General features: G+C 43.0%; 2 protein-coding genes across 2 annotated transcripts; both read right to left on the bottom strand.

Annotated features, from left to right (window-relative positions):
• Positions 1 to 773: 773 nt before the first annotated feature.
• Positions 774 to 1,489, bottom strand: LOC4335465 (pollen allergen Lol p 2-A). Its single transcript, XM_015779786.3, has one exon. The coding sequence runs from the start codon at positions 1,405 to 1,407 to the stop codon at positions 1,054 to 1,056; it is 354 nt and encodes a 117-aa protein (XP_015635272.1). The 5' UTR covers positions 1,408 to 1,489; the 3' UTR covers positions 774 to 1,053.
• Positions 1,490 to 16,036: 14,547 nt separating this feature from the next.
• Positions 16,037 to 16,746, bottom strand: LOC4335467 (pollen allergen Phl p 2). Its single transcript, XM_015779713.3, has one exon. It carries the CDS (start codon positions 16,646 to 16,648, stop codon positions 16,295 to 16,297), a length of 354 nt encoding a protein of 117 aa, XP_015635199.1. The 5' UTR covers positions 16,649 to 16,746; the 3' UTR covers positions 16,037 to 16,294.
• Between the last annotated feature and the right edge of the window lie 2,302 nt (positions 16,747 to 19,048).

Raw genomic sequence — 19,048 nt, forward strand, 5'->3', positions numbered from 1 at the left:
ACAGTATAGAAGAGTTCTTGATTTGGCTCCTAGAAGAATCCATTCATACCTACTAGTGCATGGTGTCCTATCACTATATGTTATAATGTTTATATGTTATTTGATTTTGATCCTTTATGTCAGGTTTTCACGATAAGTATAGGTGAGTTATCCTATTACTATAATATATTATCTGTTGCATATGCTTCACCCAGTTCAACAACTTATGTTTCTATTAATAGTCGTTGCTTCAGAAAATACATGATTCCTCCAACAAATTCAGTGAAATTACTTTTCTTTTACCAATGTTGAGGGATAAAAATGACTAAAATTGTTTTATTTATAATACAAACAATAATATATTGAGACATTGTATTAAGAAAACATGCCATTGGAAGTCATAGTCAAAACGAATTAAAAATCATGAATTTTATCCACTAAGTATTCTATTAATTAGGAATCACTAATTAACAAGGTATATATAATTCATATAAAATCTTATTTTAATTTAACATAAGAGCTATTGTAATTACAAAAGACAAATATTCATTTGCAACTAAAGTATTAATATTTATGATGATATAATTAGATAGTATGGGTTGATGGCTAGTGCTTATAGTTTCAGTTCATAGTATGGCTGAGAATCAACAATTTGTTTTCAGAAAGGAAAAAAAAACAAGTATAGATGTCACTCTACAATATTTTTGACACGCTAAAATGGTGAAAGGAACACATTGGTTTGGACATACCTATGTACTAAAACTTTGGAAAATCAAATAATGCACCCAATCATCTTAATGAAAGTTGACCAAATATACTTTTTCCCATATATCTTATATAAATAACATATATTCAAAACCATGCTTTGCATATGGCTCCACAGCAATATTTTGGAGTACACATGTATGCCTTATTTTGCCACTAGCCCATTACAAAAAAATAACCACAGAAAATTAATTAATAGAAAATTAATTAATGGTTCGCTCGAACATGGAGTGATCTCTTTTAAGACATAATTATTTAGAGGTTCATAATTCCAATATGACCCAACACAAGAGTATGCATGCCTGTTACTTAGAGTTGGATGCCACTCTTATATTCAGAGCCGGCAGTAAAGCTTTCAGGGATGACATCATCGACGACACGGTAGCCACCGTTCTTGACAAGGAAGCGAACGGAGAAGGGGCCCTTGAGTGGTGCTTCACTTTTGAGTGTCCAGGTGTTAGAGCCTGACTCCTTGAGCCCCACCCAGTCCTTGCCGCCCTTCTCCTTGACCTCCACCTCAGAGATGGCGACGTTGGTGACGAGCTCCAGACTAGTGGCGCTAGAGCCCTCAGCAACCTTGAAGGTGAGCTCTGTGGCACATGAGCCAATGACCAATAGTGCAGCCGCCGCCACGGCAAGTCGGAAGGAGGACATGGAGGCCATTGGCTAGCTAGCTAGTTTTTTGGTGTAATGTTTCTTGTTTCTTGGTTGGTAGAGGGATGGATCGATGTGTTCGGTGATCCATGTTGCAGCTGGGTGCATATTTATGGCGGAGGGGGGAGGGGGTGGTAAGAAAATGTGCGGTGCAGCATGGAGATCGTTGGCAGCCATTTTCGTTGAAGGACTCTTATACAATTGCTTTAAATAGATGCAAGGTTGGTAGTCCCGGTTGTTTCGCTAGCGTAGGGCATGCAGGCCTCCCAAAAAGCAGCCATTTTAACTTATAGATAATGAGAATTAGTCACCTCCTCATGATCCGTTCATTGAGCATGTGGACCCATGCATGATCAAATTGGGAGGGGGGTGGATATGCCAGTGGAAGATAGATGGGTGGCTGAGAAAATGGTTAGGAATGATGAGCAAGGCACCGAGGGGCACCGTGTGGCATGCATATATAGTATTCTTGGCAGAGGTGCAATCAACAGTTCAATGTTGATGGCACCATGGTGGTGATGGAGGGTCCCAGGTGCTGCCCCGTTGTGGCTCTATATCTGAGACATGGGTTTGCATACATGGCTAGATGGTGCTGATGCTAATTAATATGGTAGTGCGCCCCTAGCTGGATATCGAACGGCGGTGGCAGTCGATGAAATAAATTTGAAAGGAATAAGAGATGGCGAATTGATGAGGCATAGGTGGAAAGGAGCACATGGCCTTGGGGGAAATAATCCTACAAGTCGGTGTAGATCGTGCTTCAAACAAGAGTGCACTTTAAATTCAATTTAATTTTAATTGGCAGGTGCACATGTTGTTACAGTCATGCAACATGAGAGCTACAGGTGAGAGGATGTCCTTGGGCAAGCGCTGATGGAGATTTGGAGGGTGTGCTTGACACTGGTGGAGAAACCATCTTTGGTCGGTCGACCAGATTTCACAATAGTCCCGGTTGTATTAAAAATCGGGACTATAAACATCTTTAGTCCCGGTTTAAAAACTCCAGGGGTACTTTCCAATCTTTAAGTACCGGTTGGTGTTACCAACCGGGACTAAAGATTTATTTGTAGTCCCGGTTGATAACACCAACCGGGAAAAAAGATCGCCATACGCTTTACTCCCGGTTGGTAACCGGGACTAAAAATCTATTTGTAGTCCCGGTTGGTGTTACCAACCGGGAAAAAAGATCAACGCAGAGATCGGAGAGGCGTGCCGATCGGATCGAGGTATCTCCTCCTCTCCTTTAACTCCTCTCTCCTCCTCTCCTCAACCTTATCTGTTCCTCTCCTTATCTATTCCTCTCCTTCTCCTCTCCTTCTCCTCTCTACTGCAGTGGTGGGGCGAGGATGCCAGGCCAGAGTGAAGCGGCGGGGCGAGGATGCCAGGCCGGCGCGAGGGCAGCGGGGCGCGGAGGGCCGGCCGGCGCGGCGGCGGCGCGGCGCGCAGCGAGGCGGCGCCTACTTTGGCGGTTTTTTTTTTGGGAGAATCTGATATTGTTGTGTGATGTATTTGATTGGATCTGAGATTGTTGTGTGATGTATTTGATTTGTATGCGATGTGGATTTGTGATGAATTTTGTAGAAGTTGTGATGTAATTTTTTTAAGATTTTGTGATGTATTTGATATGATCGATTTGTGTATTTGGAGGCAATTTGGGGATGATTGATTAATGAAATCATTGTCATGATTAATATTTGTGATGAACAATTGGTTGTGCAGATGATTTAATCAATGAATTGGTTTGAGAGTTTATGTGAATGTTGGTGTGAGTGCGTGTGACTAATGTGGGTCAGGTTGTGATATCTGTGCTCAGGAACGATTGTTTTGTCTGATTGTGTGCAGGTGACTTGAGGTCAGCCTTGGTCAATAGTGAGAACCGGGACTATGCTCAGGGAGGAGCAGAGGTCTAGTGCTGTCGAGGAATGATCCTCTCTAGCGGGTGACAGTGAGATCCCCCTTTTGTGAGTTTGGCCGGGGGAAAAGGCACGCTTGACGAAATCGTTTATCCGCCCTGAGTGCTTCGAGATCGTGCACGGGTGTCAAGATTATACAGGTTCGGGCCGCTATGGAGCGTAATACCCTACTCCTATGGATGGGATTTATGGTTGAGTGTTACAAAGGTTCCTAAACTCTGGAGAGCACTCTCGCTCTTCTTCTCCTAGGGTTTAGGCCTACTAGGAGTCGTCCCTTTTTCTCGATGGGCAAGGTCCTCCTTTTATAGTTCAAGGGGATACTACATGCACCGCTTCTACCTACTCTATCACGAGAGGGGGACCCACTCTACTCAGACCGGACCACGATCCATGCCTTCGCCCAGAAGCTAAGCGGCCGTCCGTCCTCGAGTGGGACCCAGCACCACCTCCCGCCTGACACGGGGGACAGCCCTGTCATTCCCTCTTAAATGAACGAAGACTTGTGGCGGTCCTTCTCATGTGGAGGGAGCTCCGGATGATGCCTTGATGGGACGGGGCATACCTGCCTCCACTCCGCCGGGTACAGGGGCGTACGTGGGGGCACGGCTGCCCGTCCGACCGGACGTGACCGGCGACGGGCTGGTCACAGTCTGGTCATGCCTGATTGACGTAGGTCAATCAGGCCGCACCGCACGTCCGCCCTTACCGCATTAAATGCGGTGACAAACGGTTGGGGCGCCGCGCATTGATGGGGGTTCAGCCTGAGTCTCCTCCCCGCGCGCTCCCCTCGCCACATGGCAGCTGGGCGAGGGCCTCGGGGCGAGGCAGCGCGAGGGCCCGAGGGACGTGACGTGGCACCCCGAGGCCCCCTGGCTGCCTTTGCGTCTTCCGAGGTGTGGGGGGAGGGCCAAGTTGTAGGGCCACGTGGCTAGATTTGAAGGTAACTCCCCCGTACTTTGCATACCCCCGGGCCCATATCACCGACAGTAGCCCCCGGCACCGCGTCGGACATTGGCCCCCTGAGGGCGGTCTGGCGTGGTGCCTCATGAGTTCCCGTGCTGTGGTTGTGGGTCCGGCGGGGAATCTAGGCAGCCGCCGTCGGGTGGCCAGGCTGGCGCATCAGCCATAACGGCGATTTGACCGCCACTAAGTGCGCCGTTCACTGGGGCACTTAGGGCGTGAAAGTCGGGGGGTCTGCCAGATCACACCCAGAATCGTCACCCAACGCCGCCTCAACTCCCCCGCCTGCTAGGCACGCGAAGGGACCGACGGCGGGCCCACCTAGCCACGCTCGTGAACACCACATGTCCCGCGCCGAGTGCGCCACTAACAAACGCACTAACCGCGGGGCGCGGTTCAGTGGGGCGACGTGATGAGTGGACGCAAGAATCAAGGAGGCAACCGTAGGCGCAGGAATCGATGGGGCAACCGCAGGGGCGTGAAACGAGGAGGCGAGCGCGGACGAGGCGGGGATAAAAGGGAAGGGAGGCGGAGAGTTCGTCTCCTTCCTCTCGCCGATTGCACACCCGCATACTCGCCCCTCAAGCCCTAGCGCTTCTCTCCCTCCATCCTATTCCGTACGCCAAACTCCTCGCCGTTTCCCGCCGGCCATCATGGCCCAAGATGCTGGCGACGCCGTCCTCCCGGCATCGCGCATTACGGCGGAGAGGCACCTTAGCCTCATCCGCAAGATCATCTGGAGGATGCCGCCGTGAGGGTAGGGGAGACGCGGCCGTGGCCACGGTACCCAGAGCGATCCGTGCACCTCCTGTCCTTCGCCATGGTGGGGTTGATCCTGCCATTCTCCAAGTTCTTCCACGAGGTCTTGGATTTCTACGAAATTCATGCCTTGCATCTCGCCCCCAATGCTATGATGACGCTGGCCATCTTCGCGCACTTGTGCGAGATGTTCGTCGGGGTGCGGCCGACGATGCGGCTGTTCCAGTCCTTCCTCGTCCCACAGCTGCTGCAAGGCGCGGTGGGGGGAGGATGCTACTTCCAGCCCCGGCAAGGCGTGGCGGGGCAGTACATCGATAGTCACCTCCGCAAGAAGTGGGAGGATTGGAAGAAGGATTGGTTCTACACCGCGCTGCCGGATCGTCCACGACTTCGGCTCCCTACCGGCCCTCCCGAACGATCAGCCGCGTGGTTGGCGGTTTCAGAGCTGGGCGAGGAGTACGACGCGGTGCGGGACCGCCTCAAGGGCCTGCAAAGCTAGGGCTTAACGGTGGCGATGGTGTTCGGCGACTACTTCCGCCGTCGCATCACGCCTCTCCAGGAGTAGTCCCGCGGCACGTGGGAGTACACCAGGTATAACGATCCCATGTGCACCCACGTAGGTGAGCGCTGGGATTGGGGCGAGGAGGACGCAAAGACGGTGGTTCGGCGGTGCTGGGTCTAGACACCGTCGAGCAAACGCTGATTCCGGATGGGATCCTCCCCCTCTGCAGCGACCGCGACTGGGAGAATATCCTGGCTGTGATGTCGGCCGTCGGTGCTGTAGGGGTCGGTCCCGTCGAGGCGCCGCCGATGGTGGTGGTGGCGACGGTGTGGGTAGCAGCGGCGCCACCACGGGCGGCAGTCGGACCGGCGGCTCCGGCAGGGGTGGCGGCTCCAGGGCGCCCGGTCCGAGCCGTGGGCCCGGGGGAGAATCGGCCGGCGACCCGAAGAAAACAAATCTAACCATCAATTTTCAATTAAATTGGCAGACTTATAATTTCATCAATTTTCATTTAAATCAGTCGAGTTATAATTTAACAATTGGATTTAAAGACATAAATATTTCAAACTGATGAAGGCATTAAATATACCTCAATAAAAATAAAATCTCCTTACCAAATAACAACGAAACATTGAAAAACATGAAAACGTATATTATATATTCTTGAATCGTTTTACATAGTAAAGATCGATTAAGCGTGCTCTGTAGCACTCTCAAGTCACCACGTATGATATTTTAAAACTTTGAAAAAATTGAAATTCAAAGAGAAAATAAAGTATATATCTATCCATCGGTTTCCACTTAATTTGATGACCCATTATTTTTAACTATTAGATTGCCTTTCTCTTTATAAAAAAACTTAAGCCACCACATGTCATGTCTTAAAGATCCTTAGAATGAGAAAACAACAAATCATAGGTTCTCACTTAGATTGTTTACGAAGATTTTTTATTAAAAAAAAAACAATGTACCGTCCACCTCCCTCTCCAATCATATTCACATAACACCATTGCACTGCGAACCCTTTCTCATATCTGATTTGAGTTCTACGCTATTCGTTTCTCTCCAGTCTCCTCCCTATTTTCAGCTACAAAACTATAGAGAGAAACAAATATTAAAAAGAGCATAATTTTAAGCTACACTGATAATTTTATTTTATATATCATCTAATCAATTTTAGATAATGGTTTCTTTTTTATATAAAGTCACCACCTATTACCCCATAAATCCTCCTAGGCCTTTTAAACCGATAAGCCCATTATTTCCAACCATTAGTTCTATCTCATCTTAAAAGACAAGCGTGTATTCATAATACATCATCTATCAAAATAATATATTGCACAACCATATTTCTTCATCCAATATTATTTGCGCTAGGTTGCATGGAGTCTCACACACTCTCTACATGGAACGTTCACATATGGGTTCTTTCTCAAATTAAACAATAATATAAACCCATGCATTTAGTAGAGCCTCATATCCCACCCAATTCATCCGTCAATAAACAATGACAACCTATATTCAATTAAAAAACATCTTACTTTTCATTTTACACATAATTTTCTATACATGTTTTCTAACACAAAATATGTCTACCTACTTAGTAGATGATGAAGAATATTATAAATAATTACTTGTAGGAATTAATTAAATATGATATGCTATAAAGATAACTAATAGCTAGGTTAGACAATTATAAAAGCAATGCTAATGAAAACAATTTATGGAGAAATCATATATTGTAGATGTTCAAACATAGTGTACGACACATGCCCGCGTGAATACACGGGCTATTTTCCTAGTTGAATTAAAAATGGCTACTCCTATGTAAGAATGTGCCCCTATTTTGTATGAAGTATATTAGCAAGAATATGAGCCTAGTGTATGAAGTTTAGTTGACTTCAGATTCAGTGGTGACTGCAACTTAAGAATTGCACATTTTTTTTGGTATATATCCATTTTGGTGGCGTTTTGGATTTCTAGCTACAGTAACAACATGAACAAAAAAAAGAACTGACCAATGGCCAGTTAGAACTGTTTGCTCAAAAACCAGAATGTACTACTACCCTACTTCCAACTGTCGGAGTAACTGCTAATCGGCCACTCTTGCATATTGACTATGATGATTTGCTTCTAGAACTGTGAATGCAGCTCTGTGCCACAATTTGTGCAGCTATATGAAAATTCCAGAGATTTCCCAATCCTGTAAGCTAGTAAGCTGTAAATTGTCAAAGGAAAAAAAAAGATGGAAGTATATGATGATTCACCTAGCTAGCAAGGCCATCGAGATTTGTTAGAAGTTTTCTATTCGTTTGCACAGTTTATATATATATATAAAAGCAGATATGAACCGAGGTTCATCTGCACCCAGAATCACTAATGAAGATGCGTGCTTTCTAAATCGTTCCAAGATGCGTGCTTTCTAAATGGACCTTTCACTAATGAAGATTGTCTACACGAGAAAATGTCAGGGAGGTACGTAATGCATGTGTTGCTCTGACATGGGACATGTACTTCCTGAGCAAAGAGAGAGAAAGGACAGATGAGAGGTAGTTGACCACACATCATGTAGTATTTACTCATCATTTGAATATTGTTTTTTTTCTCTTGTTATCCATGGAAATTTAGTATACATGACCATTTTGGAAATAACACACGTGATTTTTTTTTAATTTCAATACATGTCAAGTTATATGTTATCATTTTGCGACATCTTTTTTTTAGACATGACTTTTCAAAATGATATTTTCGTTGTATTTCATTTTCGGTGTCAACAAATTGCAGTGTATATTATTTTCTTTGTCAATTAATGAAATTATACTTTGTTATGTAGCATATATCTGTAAAAATAAAAATCATGTATTTTTTATTTTAATTTATGCCAAATGATATATTATTTTCACAATGTCATTCTTGGACATCGGATATATTGTATTTGCGTGGTGATTGGACATTCATCTTGATATATCATGTCCGAATAAAACCAGATATAGATTAATTTCCGGACATACAAAACAAGGTGGTCAGATTAATTAAAAAAATCAACGTATATTTGATGGCTAATCACATGGAGTAATGTGATTGTAGCCAAGAGATCTATTAAAACTACATGTTCATCTCTCTCTCTCTCTCTCTCATTCTCTCTCACGGTCACATTAGTGAAAAGACATGAATACAGTTGCAGACTAGTACTAGTACATGGGTGGGTGAGAAATGCATGACTACAGCATCATTGTGTACCTGCCTAAAATTTTCCCTATAAGAGTTTGGGCTGGGTAGGTACAAGTTGTAGGAGCTTTGGTGAAAATGATGATCAGCTACAACGAAAAGTAGACACGTGTCACATGTGGGATTGAGGTGCAGATGCACCTAGGTTCATATTATCCAACTCCTATATATATATATACATATACATATACATATATATATATATATGTATATATATTGATATCTTATAGTCATTACGGGTCTGTTCACTTTGATGCTAAAAAAACCTTACTAAATTTTGGCATTGCCAAAATTTTGGCAACTTGCCAAAATTTTGGTAGGATTTCTTATATAGTTACCAAATTTTGGCAACAAACTAAATGTAGCCACTTTTTTTGGCAACTTTACCAAAATTTGGTAAGGTTGAAAATGGCATCAAAGTGAACATGTCCTACGTACTATATGTAATATAGGTCATTTTACATTTGTTTTAATGTCTAAGAAAATTGTGGATTAAGTAATTGGGATCCTCAGGCTAGCTAATTTGTATGACTCCGTCAAACGAAAATGAAAAGGACTGTTTCGTATGGTCGCTCCATAAGAATGGACAATTTTCAGTCAAATCTATGTGATTATGAACTCTAATGTTTGGATAAAAAGAATTATATGAGACTTAAAGGTTCCACTAAAGATAAAGGTGTGTATGTGGTTACTTCATAAGAAAGTAATTCTAATGAAATAAAACCTGGCCAAAAGAAAAGGGTGGGGGGAGGAAGAAACATTGTTCTTTCTGTTATCCACAAGAGATAATCCAACATCTTTTCTTTGAGTATTTTCAGGGTTACGGATAAGGCATACCTCCTATCCTACGATTTACCAAATATGCCGGATTGGCATATCTCATATCCTACGATATGTTTCCGTATGCGATAAAGAAATATGCAAGGTATTATGGAAAATATCCTCACAGCATGTAGATTATCAAAGTCCTACTAGGAGAGGATAGAAATTATTCTATATCGTGCAGGGTTCGTTGTCTCCGAGTTCTACTTGAAGACTAAGGCAACTCATGGTATAAAAGGCACACTCCCGGAAGGGCTCGGGATCATCGAATCATAACGCCAACACACCCACCATAGTTTACGAAGCCAAAGAACTCAAGCCGAAGTCGCCGGGAGATCACGTTGATCAATCTCAACAAGGATCTCGTCGGTATCATTGGATTCATCTATACCCTTTGTACTATGTGGTTTTCTATATTAATCTCGTATAAACTGGATTAGGGCTATTACATCACGAGGGGCCTGAACCAGTATAATCCTTATTTCTTGTCTGCTTTAATATCGTATCGTTTAGATCATCGTACCAACGTACTCCACTACTCAATTTATCCAGTCTACGGGTATCCACCGTTGACAAGTATCAAGTTGCTCAGTTTGTTACAGATGTGTATTTTTTGTTTTTAATATCCCTCCACCCTGTAACGTCAAAAATATTTTTTGGTAATTGGCTTAGAGGGGTACCTAGGTCCATTAAAAAATTGATTCTAATCGGAGCTAGTGTTGTAAGTTGGCCAATTATGAGTTGTCGTAATGATAAAGTTTTTAATGCTAAATAATTGTCTAACCCTATGCAGGTTATCTTCATGTCTTCCAATTGGATCCATTTTTGGTCTACGATGCTACCACAAGAGGAACAAGATACCACGCGTAATGGTGCTATATTTTTGCAATCAGTAGCCAAGGGTCTCTTATTTCACTATGGGTGGCGTAGTTCCATTAGAATTGCTAGCTAAAAATCTGTGTGGTTTAACGCTAGTTAATAATAAAGGGGGTTGGGGAATTGTCCCATCATCTTATTTCTCATTTTGATTTATTTTTATCTTTACCTTTTGTATTAAACTTATGACTTTGTGTGTTATGACCGAAGCTGGAGATGTAATCCATTTCCATTATCTAAAAAATAATTGGGATGCCTCATTCATAAAACATTGGTTAAATATTTGAAGTTAGCTATTTGTCAAAAATATATTTGAAGGTATAAAAGTTTATACGTACCAAACATTCCATCACCAATCATCTAATGGACAATGGTACGAAACAATAATTAATCTGTAAACGTTGAACAAACCGGCATACCAACACAAGCAGCAGTCGGAATATATACATAGTCTACAGATAATTATCTAGTGCAAGCCGTTTTTTCCTGAGATAAGTGGGTCCGTTTTGGTTCAGCATCAATCCCTTCGGCCTCACATCATCTTCATCGTTGATCTTCCCCGGCCACGTTTGGTCATCCATATTTACACAGATATGGTCAGTTTTTTTTTCTAATAGATATGATGATCCAATTTCTTGTTTGATTGGGTGGATAAGAATGGATTGAACATATTAATTAATAATAAAATATATTAATTATCATTAATATAGTCATAGTTTATACTAATTAACAACAAAATAGACTAATTATATCTTATCAATACTATTTTTGACAAGTTAATTACCAATTAACAACAAAATATATTAATTATTGTAAATAATTACTAATGATAGAGATTAGCAAAGGTGGATATCCTCATTCAGAAATTTAACCGGAGCATTCATCTAGCATCTTCGTGGAATGCTTCCTCTCCGGAGCACCCTATCGATCCTTACCCACCAAGTAGACACGTAAAAAAAACCGAATCGGCATAACCATACAGTGAAGGCTGTTGACTTCTTTCCATGGTGCAAGTGAACGTCCTGGTGCTTCCCAGGCCTAATTAACATGATGCTAGCCATGCCAAAGAGAAGCATTATATTAGCATACTATATAGATGTAGGTTCACAGTGCCATTTTTCAGATCGGTTAGCCTGGTGTGGTATTTATGCTTGCCCCAAACCTCAAGCTGTCTGCTTTAATAAAATAAATTGACTGGAAGGATTGATTTTAGAATGGAAGTTCTGGTATGAAACCCTCAGCATCACTAATATAAAAAAGCACATACATATTGGCACTATAGGCACCGGAACAGCTAAAACTAGCACCTATAGTGTTTTGCCCACCTCCACAGGCTGAAAATACAAAAAAAAAATCCATCACCTTTAAGTGAATATAGGTGCCGGTTTAATATAAAAACCAATACCTATACTATAAGTGCTATTTTTTTAAAAAAAACCGACAATTATAATATATTAAAAACCGCCAGCTATAATATATTATCGGTGCCGGTATTTAAAAAAAACGCACCTATCAAACGAGCCGAGCCAAGAGAGAGCCGCGTGCGAGTGGATAAAGGCACGCGTGGGAGGTGACGGGGGGCGACCTTATCATTCGCTGCCCTACTCTCACCCGTCTCTCTCCCCCTCTCACTCAGTCACCCCTTTCCTCCCCTCGTGGTGGTAATGGTGTCAGCAGCTCCTGCGGGCCGGATTCGGCGTTCCTCAGCCCCCTCCCGCAGATCCATCGGTGGCGGTGGCATTTCCGATGGGTGGATCCAGTGAAGGCAGTAGCAGTGGTGTCGGCGGCTCCCGCTAGCGGATCTTGCGGAGTTGGTGGCGGTGGCGTTTTCGGCAGGTTGATCCGGCGGAGGCGACAGTGGTGGCGTTTTCGACGAGTGAATCTGGCGGTCGTCTACCCCCTCCTCCTCATCCACCGCGCCCAAGCTTCTCCTTCGGCAGCGTTCCCGTGGGCCGGATCCGGTGTTGCTCAACCCCCTCCCGCAGATCCGTCCGTGGTGGTGGCATTTCCGGTGGGTGGTGGATCTGGTGAAGGCAATGGCAGTGGCGTCGGTAGCTCCCGCTAGCGGATCTTGCGGAGTTGGCGGCGGTGGCGTTTCCGACGGGCAGATCCGGCGGAGGCGATAGTGGTGGCGTTTTCGGCGACTGAATCTGGCGGTTCTCTACCCCCTCCTCCTCATCCTCCGCGCCCAAGCTTCTACCGCAGCAGCGGCGGTTGCATCGGCGCTCCCATGGGCATATCCTGCGGAGGAGGCGGCGACGGCGTTTCCGGCGAGCAGATCTAGTGATCTCCCCCTTCGCCCCAACCTTCTCCCGCAGATCTGGCGATGGCGACGACTTCTCCGTTGGATCTAACGGCGGCGGCGGCGACCCGCGGACGGATCCGGTAGATTTCTTGTTTGTGTTGTTTGTATTGTTCTGTTTATGCGATGATGATGTCGTGATTGATTTTGGGGGCGAAGCGGGGGAACTCGCGCTTGATGAATCGGCTAGATTCCAAACAGTCCATCACCAATCATCTAATGGACAATGGTCCAAAACGTTGAACAAACCTGAATAATAGCACAAGAGCCAGAATATATACATATACTGCTGATAATTATAAAGTGCAAGCCGTTTTTTTCCAGAAATAAGTGGTATTAATTCGTTTTGGTTCAGTATCAATCCCTTCGGCCTCGCTTCATCTTCATGGTTGATCTTCCCCCCGGCCACGTATCGATCTAGTGAAATGCTCCTAGTGTTTCCCTGGCCTAATTAGCATGATGCTAGCCAAGCCAAATTAAATGAAAAAAGCATTATATTTGCATACTAGATGTCGGCTCGCAGTGCCATTTTTCTGACAGATTAGCCTGTTGTGGTATTTATCCTTCGACCAAATCTCAAGCTATCTGCTTTAATAAAATAAATTGACTACAAGGTTTGATTTAAGAATGGAAATTCTGGTATATACGAAATCCCCCAGCACGCTTGGAATTCTAGTTTTTTGGAAATCACCAAAGAGTCTGATGGATATGAGAACTTTGCCTAGGAGTTGCAAAATTTCAGTGTAAACAATACTTTGTAGATGCATGCCAAACCACTTACTCTGGCAACTCTGATATACACATCAATATGAATGAATGTTTGTTGTTTTTAATAGGAATGGTCCAGCGTGAATCCTGAAACAACACCAAACTCACTGCGAACAAGTGAAGAATGCAACTTCCGTAATGCACTATGTGGGAGTAGCTACACCCGGATTCCCAATGCCTCTTAAGCCTAAACTAGTTAAGTTAAGCATGTGTACGTATCTGAAGATGTTTATACACAAGGCAGCACATGCATGTTGGAAGGGTTTTCAATATGATAAATATTAGAATACGAGTTAAAGTATCTTCAGCTTTTGGCTGAGCACTAGCCTTGGCCTATTTATATAGTCCATGAATGGCTTGTACTTCTATGGTCCAACACTAGTTTAATATCTGTATTTCTTAATTGCAAGCTCTCGTGACATCAGCATACCAGATTTTTAAGTTAATCCGGTAATCTTAATCTAGTTATAGTATCTAGAGAACTAAACATATTGGTAAATGAGAGAGACGATGTCCTTGGTGTATAGCTTATTTGAAATGCAGAGAAACTCATGTATATATATAGTGAAAGGCCCTCGAACTTTTGGAGAAGTTGGTTGTTTGTTTACACCACTTATTATCATATATGCTGCAATAAATAATAGAGAAGGGTCTTTACAAGCCCATGGATTGCATTGCATGACACATATCATAGGAAGAACAGAGTATTTTTCATAGAATCTTGAGATGTTTGAGAACATAGCTATGATGTGATGATTTGCTGCCCTGTTTAATATGCTTAAATCCTGAGGTGATAATACATTATTTGCTCTGCTTAATAGTTACAATAGGTTGTCATATCTGAATTAGCGCATATCTTTTTGACTCGATTTCAGAGGTAGGTGGTGGACATATGGAGTCCTTCACTCCATCTGCTCTAGTTCAAATCGATCGTGGTGTCTATAGTTGTTGACACGTAACCACTTTTTTTTTTTGCGTGTGTGCATAAAAAAGTTAAAAAGGTACACGTATGATTACGGAAGTTGGTTGAATTTATTGGATAACATTCACTTATAATCCCTCCATCCTATATTATAAGGGATATGACACATTCTAGGACATCTAGATTCGTTGTCTTAAAATGTATCATATCCCTCTAAAATTTCTTATATTATAGGACGGAGAGAGTACAACATTGGAGATGTTGTAGCGATGAAATCGTCACCAACTATCAATCATCAATTTTGAAACGGTGTGCTGCACATTCCCCTCTTCCATCACATTATTTATCTTTGTTGTTACTGTTGGCAACTTTTTGTGAGAAGTCGACAAGCACGATCGCAGCACCTAAACACCTTACGGGGATATGGAGTCGGCAACTACCCCGATCTAGCCAAACAACCAAATCAAGATGGGTTTTGTAAAAAGAAAGCTAAACCGGCTAGCGAAGCCGATTTAGAGATCAAAATCAGCCTCTAGGCCGATTTAAATCAATATGAGGATAACTATCCATCTTGTGGGCAAACGGAAGGTTTTTAGGACAAACCTAATTTTTTGAGTGCGGCACCTCTTTGTGGGCAAACGGTGCAAATCGATAAAGATGAACCAAAATTAGGGTAAAGTAGAAAACATGGCTAAAAGTAAAGTAAAAGAACGATTCTATTGATTGTGTGTTTGTCAGGTAACAATTGAACCGGCCTTGTTCCTTATATAGGGGTTGGTCTTGCCCTCTATAAGCCCTTCTCCATGTCCAACTCGGGATAGAAACCAATGGAAATCCGAAACATACCTTCCCAAGTAAGGAAACCAGAGACCCGATGAAAATGGAGTCTGACTCGGACTCTGCCAATTAGACCGGCAATGCCATTGAGTTTATTGCATGTCTAAGATTTGCCACTGACTTTGTCACATTATATAATATACCATCGACTTTTGCTTAACTTTTATGATTTACCATTACTGTCCGGTTAGCCTCCATTAGTACTGTACAATTTTGTTCTAATGACCAAAATACCTCCAGGACAAAAACTTGCAAAATGTAGACAAAAATTCTAAAATATCAGATTTTAAGTTTTTGGCCAAATTTTGGATGTTTACAATATGATATTTCAAAATTTTTTTCCAAATTTTGGAAGTATTTGTTATAGGGGTATTTTGGTCATTGGATAAAATTATACATTTCTCACGAAGGATAACCGGACGGTGATGGTAAGTCGTAGAAGTTAAGGAAAAGTCGATGGCATATTGTAGAACGTGACAAAGTCAATAGCAAACTGTAGACCTGTGACAAACACAGTGGTATATAATGTATTCTCTCGTAAGGTAAACGATGTACCAATATGCTTAATGCTTATAGTTTTAGGTCATAGTATAGTCAATTCAACTATTTGTTTTTAGAAAATGAAAAAAAAGTGTAGATGTGACTTTACAAATTTTTTGACAAGCTAAAATAAGTGAAATGGATTACATTGGTTTGGACATAAGTATGTACTAAAACTTTGGAAAATCAAACAGATGCAATCATCTTAATGAAAGTTGACCAAATATACTTTTTTCCATATATCTTATATAAATGACATATATTCCAAACAATGCTCACATACAGCTCCGCAGCAATATTTTGGAAGGACACATGTATGCCTTATGTTGCCATCGGCCTATTACAACAAAATAACCAAAAATAATAATTATTTGCTCACTCAAACATGACACGATCTCTTTTAAGAGAGGATTATTTAGATGTTCATATTTCGCATGTGACCCAACAAGAGTACACATGTCTGTTACTTAGAGTTGGATTCCACTCTTGTACTCAGAGCCAGCTGTAAAGCTTCCAGGGATGACATCGTCGACGACACGGTAGCCGCCATTCTTGACAAGGAAGCGGACAGAGAAGGGGCCCTTGAGCGGCGACTCACTTTTGAGCGTCCAGGTGTTAGACGACGACTCCTTGAGCGCCACCCAGTCCTTGCCGCCCTTCTCCTTGACCTCCACCTCAGAGATGGCAACATTAGTGACAAGCTCTAGACTTTTGGCGCTAGAGCCCTCAGCGACCTTGAAGGTGAGCTCAGTGGCACAGGAGCCAACAACCAACAGTGCCGCCACCGCCACGGCGAGCCGGAAAGAGGACAAAGAGGCCATTGGCTAGCTAGTTTGTTTGTTGGTGTAATCTTCCTTTTTTCTTGACTGGAAGAGGGATTGGTCGATATGTTTGGTGATCTATGTTGCAGATGGGTGCGTATTTATGGTGGAGGGAGGGTAAGAAAACTAGGCATAGATGCACGGTGCAGCATGGAGATCGTTGGTAGACTTTTTCGTCGAGGGGCTCTTATACAGTTGCTATAAATAGATGCTAGTTGGGTGGTCCTGGTTGTTTCGCTAGCCTACGGCATGCAGGCCTCCCAAAAATTAGCTATGTGATCCCATCTCTTCTCTACTTTTTTTTAGCTTAGAACAATGAGAATTAATCACCTCCAGATGTTCTGTTCATGAAGGATGTGGACCCATGCATGAAGTTGATGGATGTATTGACGGCATACTTTTATGGGTCATTAGATTTGGAATTTTATACGAGAGTCCCTAAAGGACACAAGATCACAAATTCAAAAGGAAACTGCAACATGTATAGTGTGCACATGCAGCGATCATGGTATGGATTGAAACAATCCGGAAGGTTGTGGTTCAAAGAGTTAAGTAGATATCTCTAGAAGAGAGGTTATTCAAACAATTATGATTGTCCACATGTGTTTTCAAAGAAATCCCTGAATGGATTTTGTATATCATCTCGGTCTATGTCTATGATCTAAATATCATTGCCACCATAGAGGACATTAAATAAAAGACAATGTCGATGGCAAATCGCTGAACTCAAACAAAATCAGCAGTATAGAATAGATTCTCTCCTAAATAAGCAATGGCTTGTCTTAATATCGAGCTTGATTGAAGGACTTGGGGAAAACCAAGTTTTGCTTGGGCCAGCAGCTCGAGCACCTCCATGGAGGAGTATTTATGCACCGATCTCCCTACACAAAGACAGTCCTTGGTAACTTCAATATGAACAAATGCCATTCTTTTAAAACCCCCATGGTAGTTCGATCCATAGAAGCTTATAAGGACACATTAAAACCCAAGGAAGATAATGAGGAAATAATGGGACCCAAAATTCCCTACTTAAACGCCATTGGAGCACTAATGTATTTAGCCAATTGCAAAAGACTTGATATTGTTTTTGTGGTTCATCAGTTGGCTAGCTGATGAGGACACAACTCGCTCGGATATAACCATGACTACCTTATGTATTATTCCACCGAAGGTGCATATGTTCTATATTAGATTTACTTGTTATATATTCGAATAAACGTTGCTACACAATGAGTTTTGTGTGTATTCGTTTGCAGAGATACTAGCTTGGGCGAAAGAAAAGAAACCAAGTCGACTTCGAGTGTAACTCGGAGTCCAGGACCAGTCTCGATTACAGTCACCACTTATACAAAGAATTTCTAATAATCTTACAGTAATAAGTGATTCGGACTCTTGTATTTTTCATATGAATGTATTATAATTAAATATCCTCCTTAATGCGAAATGGTACGACATCCATACAGTGCATACAACTACTAAAAGTTCTAGGGTGGAGAACAGACCCAAACAAGGGAGAAGCTGCTAGTACATACATATTAGCCGGTAAGACTTCACTCACTTAATGTATTCCAATTATTTCACTAATTGCAAAATTTAACTATTTTCTTCTATGATATGTCGTGAAGTATCACAAGCAACCTAGAGGCATTGTCCTCTGCAGGTATTATGCGTGCGAATTCCTCAGGGTTAATGGGAGGTACAGGGTTAACGCAGAGGATGTAAATCTCTAGACTATGGACTAGACAGCTTCACATATTTATAATACTAATATATTATTTTTCTTCAATGCATGTGACGGAGCGTGGGGCTCCTCACCGGGAGACCGCGCAGGTCCCCCTTTGCCGGTTCGGCCGGGGGCGCTAAGTGAGGTTCTTCGCCCTCGATCTGAGGAACGTCAGAGAGAGAGGAAATGCGCAAGACACGGGCGATGTAGACAGGTTCGGGCCGCTGAGAAGCGTAACATCCTACTCCTGTGTTCTGGTGGATCTGTGTGTGAAGGAATACAGAGAGGCGGAGAGCGAGAGAGAGTTCAGGCTCTAGAAACCATTCGCCAGAGTCCCAACTTCCCTCCTCTCCTTTTTTTTTTCTTCTCCTTCCTTTCTCTCTAGGCCTGGGCCTCCTTTTATCTGGTCAGGGGTCACCACATGGGCCTCTAGATGCCTAAGAAGGGAAACATGCTTTTTACAATGAGGGCTAATCTACAGCCGGAAGTGACCTCTGACAAGCAGAGCGCACGCCTCCTGCCCCGCTCGCCCGCTTTTCCGGTGGACGCCCATTTCAACCTTCATTTAATGGTCAGCGACTTCCCTGCCATACTTGCGCTGAAGCCTGGAATGGATCTGACCGGGACTGACATACCAACTCCTGGAGTTGGCACGCCGGCTCCGGCTAGGGACGAGA

This window comes from Oryza sativa, chromosome 4 (genome assembly GCF_034140825.1).
Source record: "Oryza sativa Japonica Group chromosome 4, ASM3414082v1".
Classification (NCBI taxonomy): Eukaryota; Viridiplantae; Streptophyta; class Magnoliopsida; order Poales; family Poaceae; genus Oryza; species Oryza sativa.

Excerpts from the sequence above, each read along its gene's own strand:
- LOC4335467 (XM_015779713.3), bottom strand. The coding sequence starts at position 16,648 with ATGGCCTCTTTGTCCTCTTTCCGGCTCGCCGTGGCGGTGGCGGCACTG.
- LOC4335465 (XM_015779786.3), bottom strand. The coding sequence starts at position 1,407 with ATGGCCTCCATGTCCTCCTTCCGACTTGCCGTGGCGGCGGCTGCACTA.